The sequence below is a fragment of the Populus euphratica genome, unplaced genomic scaffold (genome assembly GCF_000495115.2).
Source record: "Populus euphratica unplaced genomic scaffold, PopEup_1.0 scaffold15.1, whole genome shotgun sequence".
Lineage (NCBI taxonomy): Eukaryota > Viridiplantae > Streptophyta > Magnoliopsida > Malpighiales > Salicaceae > Populus > Populus euphratica.
The window spans coordinates 1,464,576-1,476,930 of NW_011499874.1; the positions used below are offsets into that span (position 1 = coordinate 1,464,576).

At 34.6% G+C, this 12,355-nt stretch overlaps 1 protein-coding gene across 2 annotated transcripts; it reads right to left on the bottom strand.

The window, feature by feature from the left end:
* Nucleotides 1-99: 99 nt before the first annotated feature.
* Nucleotides 100-9,984, bottom strand: LOC105128067 (RNA polymerase II C-terminal domain phosphatase-like 1). Of its 2 annotated transcripts, XM_011029581.1 has the most exons (18): nucleotides 9,790-9,984; nucleotides 9,156-9,631; nucleotides 7,671-8,147; nucleotides 7,195-7,405; nucleotides 6,869-7,026; nucleotides 6,636-6,706; nucleotides 6,376-6,481; nucleotides 6,132-6,215; nucleotides 5,303-5,956; nucleotides 5,151-5,214; nucleotides 4,709-4,836; nucleotides 4,517-4,570; nucleotides 3,712-3,808; nucleotides 2,988-3,223; nucleotides 2,803-2,889; nucleotides 1,617-1,682; nucleotides 1,424-1,497; nucleotides 100-1,031 (listed from the first exon to the last, which is right to left on the bottom strand). In XM_011029581.1, the coding sequence occupies exons 2-18, from the start codon at nucleotides 9,468-9,470 to the stop codon at nucleotides 923-925; spliced, it is 2,991 nt and encodes a 996-aa protein (XP_011027883.1). In that variant the 5' UTR covers nucleotides 9,471-9,631; nucleotides 9,790-9,984; the 3' UTR covers nucleotides 100-922. The 2 variants fall into 2 exon arrangements, with proteins under 2 accessions (XP_011027883.1, XP_011027882.1); XM_011029580.1 differs by having other exon boundaries at nucleotides 9,156-9,984.
* Between the last annotated feature and the right edge of the window lie 2,371 nt (nucleotides 9,985-12,355).

Below are 12,355 nucleotides of genomic sequence, written 5' to 3' on the forward strand. Positions count from 1 at the left end.
TTATTTATAAACAAAGCGTAAACATAAATAAAATTGCAGTGATTCTTTTTATTGTTCTATTATTTATTTAGAAGAAAGAAAAACGAATCTCTGTAATTATTTAAAATAAAGAAGCTATTCCCTTAGCAGGACAATAGAAAGAATCATGTTGAAGTCTCGAGTGGCAATTCAAGATAGCTTCCCTGCAATTTTGTTTTAATGGCAAGAACAGATATTGAGCTGGATATTTATCCTCCATCCATTGCTTTACAGGGCAAGAAAATTACCACTTCGCGCACGTCGTTTCATATTACGGATGGCCAAAACCGTTTCCACAATCATCAGGGGGGGAGGGAAATGGACAAGAGAGATTGAAAACTTTCACCCCATTTGAACAAATGAAGTTCTACATTTGCTAGGTTAAAACTCAGGATCCACCTTGACCTGGTAAAGTGGAGACAGCCAACATAAACTGGGTGGTTAGATTTTACATCTACAGTGTCAATGATGGGTCGGAGCAGATACTCTGAGCATATAACCAGAAAACACTTCCCCCCATCATCAAGTTTTGACTCAGGTTAAACATGTAAACATCATAAACAATCCGGACCAAGGCAGTGGCAGCATTTGACCTCACAACAATAATCGGTGGTATGTAGCCCTGCCTTTCTTGATGCACGAGCCTTCTGTGCATTCCAGAGCAGCGGATACTTGATACAAATGTGATCCGGAGAAAGAGGCAGAAATCACGAATATTTGAACATCACAGAATTGCAGTCACTTGGAAAAAATTCTGCAGTAAGATTGGTCAGGTGGGGGAGCTCTTCTTGGCTTCATTTTATATGTAGCAAAAGACTTAACCAACTATTCAACTGGTGGCTCGAGATCAACACAATCCGTGATTCTGTTCAACAAAGTGGGAAAAGGAATTACTTTATGGTCTTCAAGGAACAGGAGGAGCATTCTTGTGATATCTAGCAGAAGAGGGCATGCGCTGCAGAACCCGTGGGAACTCTTGCTTTAGACGTTTATTTGGCATCCCTTGCATTAGCCTGTTACATTATAAAAAAAATAATAATTAAGAAAACATAAACAAAGAAAATAAAATGCAAGATGGAAACTCAAAATCCGTGCAAGATGATTTTTGGACTAGTAAATCACAAACAAAAGAGAAGAGGAGTCTACTCGTTATTCAACAATGGCATGGAAGCACGAGCAAAGCATGGAACTTTAAGGACAAGTTGTAATGTCTACTTTTTATACATTTCATCTTTCCGATTGGTTGTCAATTTTGTAGGCAGTTAGCAACAATAATCTTAATACATGCCAGGGGGTGAAGATTAAAAAAATATGGAATAGAGCATATCAGGACATGGTATTTTGTGGTAGCATACAGAACATTGACAACTAATTGTTAAAATAAGCAAAATATACAATCACAAACCTAGGGGAACCCTGACGTTTCGGTGTGTATTGACCAAACATTGTTCTTAGACTTCCAAGGGCCTTTTCAGCAGCCTGGGGAAAAGCATGTTTGGGTGATCAGACAGATAAAATTAAGGTATACAAAGATTTATGAAAGAAGAGAGAAATATTACTCCAACAAAAAATGATTCTGTATATGGAACAATGCATACCTGCATCTTAGCTTCATCCCATGTCAACCCAATACCCTTCCCCAGAACTTGCCCATCTATTTCAACCTAGGTGTGATAAAAAAAAAGTAGTAATTTATCAGAGCTGAGCTGGAAAATGATTGATAATGATGAGGGCTGAAAGTCATATCACAAGCACACAAAAAAAAAAAAAGCAAAATTTTTCTTCTACTTGAAACAAACCACATAATTATCAATTTGAACTGCTCAAACAAGAAACAACCTTTGCTGTTTCAGTTGGCTTAAATTCTCCAAACACTCATAGAACTTCAATAGCCTAGCATCTTACTTCTTTGTTCTTACACAAGTAAATATCAATCCTTCTACCCATGACCAAGGGACAACCACACAGATTAATGTGCAAAATGAAGTCCAGGACAACATTAAATTTCAAAATGTCAAGACAAGATGAACGGGATTCTGGTTCTAAATTCTTACCAGTGAGTTTATCCTATAAAATACAAGACCCCTAATTGAGTTAGTTTCCTTGAGATGAAAAAAGGTATTCTATAAAAACTACCTGCAACTTAATTGGCTGGAACTGTCAAGATCAAGTGAATAATTAAAGTGCAAATATAAATATAAAAAGGAAAAGATACCTTCTTGATGTGGATGACAATAGAATAAGATTCATGTGTTTTTTTAAATTCTGGAATGCAGGGGTATTTTAGTAATTTTTAAGCTTGCTGGAAGATCTGGAAATTGTCTAGGTCTAGGCTTTATTTCTGTTTAGTGTTACATTTAACAGTCCTCAAGTTATTAGGCTTTCCTATTCTAAATAGGAATAGCTAAGCTGGAGGTTTCGGAATCCATGTCCTTGTTGGATTTGGACTCCTAAAACTCTATAATAAGCACGTAGGCTTTCAATATTTTAATAAAAGTAATTGAATAAAATTCCAGCAATTTGCTTTAGTTTGTGTGACTCAATCTCCCTTAGATGTGATTCCTAAGAACCCTAGATGTGAAGCTTAGGCTTTTCTATCCTCTAGGTGAGAAACCCTAGTAGTGCGACTCTGATAGTTTCTACAATTTTCATTTTACAAAACCCACCAATGTAACCTTAAAACACTCACCATTATAGCCCCTGAAAGTCAGATCCAGAACATCCCCTAAGCTGTCTTGCATCACTTCTCAAACTTCAAAGTAAAATGCATGTTCAAATACAAACCTGTGCATGTACCTCCTCTCCCGGTATTGAATTAGTTGAAAGAGGAGTCTGTGCCAGAAAATTTACCCCAAGACCCTCCGTCATGCACTGAAGACATCAAATGTCAATCCATGACATTTCAGTGATAAAAAAACTTAATAGCCATTGAAACATGGTAGATGCATGACTAGCTCCTTGGAACTTACAAATTCTTTGAGTGCAGTGACTGAACCCATTGATTTCTTAGAGCCTTCCAGCCTTTGATCCAGAAGTCTGGATGGCTCTGAAGTAGCTGAATATGTAATGTTCTCATCTTTCAGCAATGGTTGATTCCCAAAAGAATTCATATCACCCAAGAAACCATTATCATTTGCACTAGGATATCTACTTGAATCCCCAAGCATGGGCCCAGAATCAGGCTTCGAACGTGACATATATATGCCTGCAGAAATATTGTCATCAGCATCGCAGAGCAAAGATGTTTGGACAAGAGGAATTTCCACCGTAAAGGATGTTGGAGCATAAAATTTTAAGAAAAATGCCCATGCAAAATAATGTAGGAGACAAATGCTATGTTGATATTAACAAAGTACATCATACAGCATGTTTCAAGACAATAGCACACTGTCACAGAATCAGTTCAACCTCACTTCTGATTTAGACCATAAGATCAGAGCAAATTCAAGCCCAAGGTACTGAATAGCTACAGTCTAGATTCCATGCTACAAGCAACAGTTCCGGTAGCAAGCACCAATATAGCAAACAATAAATTCTGTTCAGAGCTCAGCTTAGCAGTTGTATGGTACACAGGACAGGCACAACATAGACAATGCACAAATGACAAGACATGCTAAAAATCAGACAGCTGATTCAATTCAATGACCTTATGTACTAACAAGTAATAAGAAATATCATGGTATGAAATCTTACCAGCTAACTTCTTAATAGAACCCTCAGCAGCCTGGCGTTGGGCTTCCCTTCTTGTTTTACCAGTTCCTTCACCAACTTTCTCTCCTAAAAACCAAGTCTGGGAAAATAAACAAGAAGAAGTACAGGAGGGTTAGTCAGTCATACCATTTCTCTATTCAGGTAAATCAGGTCCTTTTGGACTCCTAATTTTTTTTTTAATCATAAGACAGGATGACACCAGTTATGAACTAAAAGAACATATTAGATTTCACAGTTTCATACAGCTCCCTAATAAACCACTTGGAGCTGGTAAATCCTTTAATATTCTCATTCTTCAAGGCATTAGGCCCATTGGGTTCCATGTAAGGTGACTGTCCTCATATTAGAAAAGAGTTATCATTTGGCTAAGCTTGGTAGTAACTAGGCTATAAAGCAATGCCATCATAATTCTATCTCCATTTGGTCATTTACTTTGACTGGAATGCAAACTGTTTAATGTTTGCTTTGGTGCCAAATAGCTACAATATAGTAATCAGGGATCGGTATACTAGTTGTGTATCAATTTAAATTAGCCTTGTCCTGGAATTGCTTCAAGTTCTTTCACAACCTAGTAACTATTGCGAAAGAAAAAAGGTTAAAATATACATGAATCCCACCATATAAACAAACTAAACACTGTATCCCACACAGTTAAGGAAATAAATTATTATGCAGATCACATATTTTAAAAGAGAGAATCAATTACTTTTGATTGACCAAACACAAATTTCATATTACTGATAATAAAGCAAAATTTTAAAATTTCAAGCCAGATAGTAGAGAAAACCTCGATGGAAAACTGCAGATCACTAGTAGCAATCAAAGCAGACCTGAATTCCACCTGTAGATTTCCATTAAATCAAGTTAAATTTAATAGAGAAAAAGGGAAGAAAAGAAGAGCTTAAATAGAACATAAGGGTTAAGGTGCATAGATTGTTCAGTCTGACTTTTGCTCCAAAATACAATCTTCTCCCCTTACCTTGGTTCCACACTTCATCGCAATTTCCTGTAACACTTCAGCTGGAGTTTCTGTGCTTGAAAAAGCTCGTTCAGATTCCAAGTCAAGATCCCTGTTACTGGATGATCTACTCAATGGACTCTCCTCCCCTTCAAAACAAAAACCCAAAATTTATCAGTGCAGTAATAACATGGAGTAAAATGCACAAAGTAACTAAATTGATAAGGCAACCAAACCAAAAGCATTACAAGCAATATTGCAAAAGTCATTGCAACTTTCACAAAAAGCTAATGGAGTTCGCATGTCAAATGTGTTAATGCAGGAGATTCCTCTGGGGGAAAAAAAAACTATAGGAGATTCAAGCTAATGATAGCTTTCATCCAACCCTGCTCTTGCTGATGGGCAGAGTGAGGTTGATACTATAAGCAATATTTTTTTCAAGAGAAAATATATCACCACTCACCTTGGAAGGAAGGATAATTAGATGTTGAATGGTTTAGCTTCATCCGATCATCTCTATATGTTGCCTGCAAATAAATGATTGTGCAAGTTTAATATACTCTATCAGTTACAGGTAAAAGAAGGCTATAAGTGGACAGTGCCAAGAAAAGTTACCTCTTTTGGCAGTCTTTGGTTCTCATGAATCATCCTATCAGACGGAATATTACTCTCAACCTTATGGAAAAATGATGGATGGTGGGGTCGGTGCTTTTCAATATTCATTAGATCTGAATCCAGAGGAAATTCTCTAGGTGTTCGGTTCAGTTGCCTTGGGCTCATCTCTTCCTCCACTGGAACCCAGCTTCCAACAGATTGAACACGTGGAGCTGCAACTTGTGTTGAAGGTCTTGCAGGAAATGGAGATTCACTTGGTGCATTGTCTCTTGAATCATGTCCATGTTGTAATATAAGAAGCCGCCTCCTTGTATCAGGATCTAATTCAGATTCGGGTACTTCACCCTCTTCTCGAGCAGGAGAACTTTGCAAGCTTGGTTCTGGAGGGACAACCTGGCCCAATTGTTTAATTGATGGAGCCACCTGAGGAAACTGTGTGTTGGGAAATGGCGTCATTGATAGTTGTGATGGAGGCTTTGGTGGTTGTAATGCTGGCATTGGTTGTTGTGATGCCAGCATTGACGGTTGTGATGTTGGCATCGAGCTTGAAGAAGATGCTATTGTGTACTGGAGAGACTGAAGAAGCCTTGGATCTAAGCTACTGACTGTTGAAGGAATTGTTGAGAGGATTGCTGAAGAAGATGAAACTGCTTCCTGTTTTTTTTTTTTTTTTTAAAGAAGCATAGAAAGAAACCGATTTCAACTTGACACATAGAAGACAACACAGGCGCTCAGGAAGATCAAGAAGTATAAAACAAATATTTTCCACATCACAACTCTAACACTCCCATAGCCCTTTGTAAAACAAATCATACACACATCTAAATACCTTTAGCTGTCTTTCAACCTCAGCATCTGCCATGCCATCAAAAGAAAGTTGATCTCTATTTCCATTTACAGCAGAAGCATCATCCTGAATGCCACAAAAGATTCAATCATGAACAAAAATAAAAAAAAAAGAGCATATGTCTGCAAGGTGATCAATCGTATATGTATATTCATAATCAGAGCTTAACAGCACATTCTGACATTGTGAATTCAAATACAAAAAAAATAAAATTGTAAAGACTAACCTCTGAAACTAAGTAGTTGCTCACATCAGGAGGAGAAGGAATATTATCGGTATCATCTTCGTATGCAACCTCAGGTATCTTCTGCAGAAGGCCCTCATCAAATTCTCTGTAAACATATTCCAAGGTCATGCTATACCCAAACAGTGTCACAAGCATAAAAAAAAATGACTCAAAATTGACTGCTAGGTAACACAAGTAAAATGGTAAAGTATACAGGAGTGCCCAAGTAGATATATGCCCCTTGGATTTTGTATTCTTACTTGAAGAAACCACCTCTGACATTGCAAGCAACATTTCTCGCAACGCACAATACTGGAACAGCATTATTTACCTATGACATAAAGACTTATGATGAGTGCATGCTGCTACAACTTGATAAAAAAAGATTGGACATATGCATGTGTTCTGTGTCTGGGTGTTTTGAGTAAGAAGTGTGTGCAAGTGTTGTTGCAATATTGAAGTTTCCACCAAGCAAAGCGCTTATAGTTTATACTTCAGCTTGAGGAGCATAGTATGGAGCAAATGCAGGAACAACATGCACACGGGATTGATCCCTCTCATCCCAGACTTTCAAGCGATCATCTATCACCAATGCCATCTTAGGATGGCATATTCCATCTTGAAAGACATTGAACAAGGACTTCCTTAAACCTGTAATTACATGAAATATGAAATAAACATTAGCAGAAAATAAGCATGCTTGCTCACGCATTTGTAAGACTTTCAACAGTAAGCAAAAAGGTCAAATCACAAACTACATCATTGGCTCCATAACCAGCTAAAAAAGTAGCAGCCATCTGCAAGCTGGATGTCACTTACCAGACTTGACACACACAATCCGATCTAGCAATTCTTTTGAGTTTATCAAGTTTGACTCTGGATCCAAAAGCCTCCACATTTCTAAAGCATAATCTCTTTCAGCCATTGTGCAAACATAAACCTCAAAGCGCTTACGCCCTCTTGCAGTCAAGTAGCTTCTAAGATCCTCCCAGGCAGGTCTCAACCTCACAAGCACACTTGTATCACGAATCTACATGATAAAAAAGATCCTTTGATTCTTGAACCAAAATCAATGCACATGTTCAGGACAAACTAAATATTATTAAACATTGTCTAGCATTGTAGTAGCCTATAGATTCGTCATACCAAAGACAAAAAAATCTAAAATCGTTGTTCTATCAAACAAAGATCATTACATATCTGCTAATTGGTGAATAGGTATGATTCGAAAAAACAGCAATGCAGGGAACATTCAAACAAGGTTGGTATCACTCTAGAATTCATGAAGTGCACACCTGTGGATTGATACGAGTCAAAATAATGTTCTTCTCTTGCAACCGTATCAAGGGGCGAACCATAGGTTGATGGTTGTCAGACAGGGCTGGAACAACCTCAGACTGTGTTTTGATCACCTTTCCATTTTCAACAACCTGATCATTTTCCACATATTGCTTCAAAATGTTCTTGTCATCCTGATACCTCTTGACCTCTGACAGCATACCAAGAATGCGCTGCGGGTCCAGCTCAGTGCTTATTTTCCGCTGTAAAGCATCAATTCTATCTTCAAATGAGCGCATTGTATTTGCAACTATGAGAGTTTCGTCAAGATCAAATACAATGCCCAGGCATCTAAGGTTCAGCATGACAAGACAAGAGTCATAAAGTCCTGGTGCAACACTGAATCCCCAGAAACATGGATGCTGTTTTTCATTACTCCTGGAGAGCATTGCAACCAAATGGAGCTCCTCCCCTCCCAGATGCATTACTGCAGTCTGAAAATAACATCACCATCAACATCCAAAATGAAAGAGGAGCGTGAAAAATAAATAAATAAAGATTTCAACATGAATCTGCTGATGTGCATGATACATAAACAGGTACAATGAGAAGGACCAATAATCATTGTGAACAAGAGAAAGCCTTCAATAAGATAAAGCAACATAACTAACGAATTATCAGAACTCGTGCTTCAGATGAATAATAAAGGTTTTATTCATATTAAGGCCAGATCATAACAACCCAGGTTTCTTCTCAAACTAACAAGAAGACAAATGTCAGAAAAGGCATTCATGTATAGTCATCATATTGTCATTCTACATCAACAATCAATAAAACCCTTACAGAAGGAGACATAGCCAGCAAATAAGCCTCCACTTACTTTTGTTGAAGTTCCTCAGCCATAAAACCAGAGTAAGACACCAATATTGCAGTCTAACTATCCAAAATTCAGGCTTATATTCACTCAACATTCAATTTCAGCAAATCCCAAAGTTGCCTCCTATAGAAGCAAAAATTCAATTACATATGAAGCAGCTACATCAGTAACACATAATTCTCATGATAAAATTTTCTTCAGCATTAAAATCCCATGACAGCACGTAATATTCACTTTCAAATTCCATGAAAGCTAAATTCACTTCGAAGTCATTTGTTCTTGACATGTACTGGGAAAATACAACAAGTTCAGAAAGTTCTCATTATATCATGGCAAAATTGGCAAGAAATTCAGTTCATAATCATCTGGGTCACATTAATTACTCGACAACGTTCACAAATTTTCCACTAACATAAGGTTCATTCACTGAAAAGAATCAAAGTGGGTTCTGGGTCCTTGTCCGAAGTTGTCCAGCGTTCCCTGTACAACAAACCCAGTTAACTGAGTTACAAAGTTCGAAACTTTTTGCTGGGTTTTACCCACCGATTTCAGCCAAATCCTGCAATGGGTTTTCTTTAAATTGATTATTAAGTTCATTATTATTGTTATCATTAACTGGCTGTACCTTGTTTTCTTGGATACAGGAGGAGTGCAAAAGATGAAGCGGCGATTCTTGTTGAGAGATCTTTGTTGTTGATGATGAAGTTGACTCTTCCATTTTGAAGCAAACACCAATAGATGTAATTGTATGAAGCACTGCGAGTGGTGGACATCTCTCACTTGTTTGTGAGAAATGGCTTATTCTGATTTCCTTCACTATCTCATCAATCACTCTCTTCTTCTTGTTCTTGTTCTCTTCTTCTTCTTGCTGTTGTTCTTGTGCGTATATTTCTACTTCTCCCAGTAACTCATCTCCTTTATACGCCACTGATTTATACATCTTTTTCCACAAAATTCCCCCAGAAAAAATTTCAATCTTTACTTCAAAGTTTCAAGCTTTTGAATTTGAAGTCCATCAAAGATCATAAATTTCCAGGAGAGAAAGTCATTATATGATTTGAATCCGATTTCTTTGAAATTGCCACAGGAAAAAGATCTCTTCTGGAGGGAAAATAAAAACAGAATTAGGGAAAACTTTTGTTGTTTTTGGTCAGATTTTTAAGATGAACAGATAGATCAGTAAATTGATGATGATAATCAAAAATAAAAACCCCAGTAACTTCCTTTGATGATGAAGATCGATTGATTGGCAAAATTACCAGTCTAAAAGTAAAGGTGGTGCGAGCTAGGGTTTGTTCGCTTTTTTCTTTTCTTCTTCTTTTTTTTTTTTCTTTTGTTGAAGATGGTGAGAGTCTGTAGAGAAAAGAAGGAAACCCTAGATCCAGATAGCGAAAGGTCAAAAATGGAACTCCAATCCAACGCCTTGTTGTGGTTTGTTTGGTTTGGTATGAAATTAAAATATATAAATAAACAAATACAAGATGAAGATGACTTGCTTTTTGGTATGCAAATAAATAAATGAAGCCGTACTCTACTCTTTTTTTTAATTCTAATTTCATGTCCTTTAAGTTGTTAGGTATTTTAGCTGCTGTGATTCGTCGGACGTTACATATTTTTTAAAAAATATATATTAAATATTTATATTTTTATATAAAAATAAATATAAATTAAAACTTTAATGGACATATTTATTTAAATAAATTAAAAAATAATATTGTAAATAAAAAATCATTAAAAACAACTAAAATCAAAATTAGAAAATTTAAGAAGCAAATTTAAGTAAACTATTTTATCTCATAATATATGAGATATTTACTTGATTATATTTAAAGAATTTATTTATTAAAATTAATTTTTATTTAATCAAATAATAATAAAAATAGGCAAATAAGTAATTTATTGAATAAAATAAAATAAAAATATTATGCAATATTGTGCATATTAGAAATATTATCTAAAATAAATATTTTATTTTTAAAAATAAAATTTATTTATATAAAAAATAAAAAAGAATATACAGATGAATTAAAATAATCTCTTTTAAAAGTAAATAATTAAGAAAATCTCTATTAAAAAAACTAAATCACCAAAAAAATCATAAGGGATATTAATTCAAACATAAATTAAAAAATTATTTTAAAAAATAAAATTAAAAAATATCAATTAAAAAAATAGTTCTAGCATTGTGGCTTAACCCGTCAAATCTATAATTTATACTGTGAACTCAACCGCATTCAATAAATTATCTCTCTTAAATTTACATTTAACCTAAAAATAAAAAAAAATAAATTTATATTTAACCTAAACATAAAAAAAATAACTAACAGAGAGCCAAATACACTAGTCATTATAAAAAAAAACTCAAGCTCATGGATTGGCTTTCAAACTTACAGTTGGCTTTCAGACTCATGCTTGCACACCTAACTTAGTTTTAATTTTTTAAAGTGGCATATGATCTTTTTTTTTTGAAAAAAAAAACTAATAATATATTGTTTGCAAGTCCGAATTCCATCGTCATTGTAATGGCTAGAAAGTTAGAGTAGTGTTTTTGCTTTAAAAAATCAATTTTTAACCATTTCAACCTAAAAGTACCTTACCAACACCCTTAAAACATCTATAAACTAGTCTATCAACCTAAAAAAACCCAAAAACCAATAAATAAATAAAAATCCAAAATCAAACCAAGTTAGATTTGTCTTCATTAACTTAAATATGTTTTTTCAAGTAATATTGAGGATCGAAACAACTACCATAAAAAATCTCTCGTCACATGGAATTCATGCACGTCAAGGATAATATTTTGGTGGTTCAAAATGATGTGAACAACAACTTTCTTTTTTATTTTCAGAATTCAACAATCTCTCCCTCTCTCCTTTCTTAACCAAACACTAAGAAATAATAAAAATAAATTTTATATTAAAATTGATTTTTCAAAATTTGAAAGGACCTAAATTATATTATTTTTAAAAATAAGGGACTTAAGTATATTTTCATGAAAACAACGGACACACCATTCATTTATGCTACATTTTTCATTATAGTCCTTCTTTTTCCAATTTCACTCATACTTAAAAAATCAAAAGCAATTAGCCTTTAATTAGGATCAAGCATTTAACCTAAACATAAAAAAAAATAACCAATAAAGAGCCAAATACACTGGTCATTATAAGAAAAAACTCAAGCTCATGGATTAGCTTTCAAACTTACAGGTTGGCTTTCAAACTCATGCTTGCACACTTAACTTAGTTTTAATTTTTTAAAGTGGCATATGATCTTCTTTTTTTTAAAAAAAAAAACTAATAATATATTATTTGCAAGTCCAAATTCCATCGTCATTACAATGGCTAGAAAGTTAGAGTAGTGTTTTTGTTTTAAAAACCAATTTTTAACCATTTCAACCTAAAAGTACCTTACCAACACCCTTAAAACATCTATAAACTAGTCTATCAACCTAAAAAAACCCAAAAACCAATAAATAAATAAAAATCCAAAATCAAACCAAGTTAGATTTGTCTTCATTAACTTAAATATGTTTTTTCAAGTAATATTGAGGATCGAAACAACTACCATAAAAAATCTCTCGTCACATGGAATTCAGCACGTCAAGGATAATATTTTGGTGGTTCAAAATGATGTGAACAACAACTTTCTTTTTTATTTTTAGAATTCAACAATTTCTCCCTCTCTCCTTTCTTAACCAAACACTAAGAAATAATAAAAATAAATTTTATACTAAAATTGATTTTTCAAAATTTGAAAGGACCTAAATTATATTATTTTTAAAAATAAGGGACTTAAGTATATTTTCATGAAAACAACGGACAC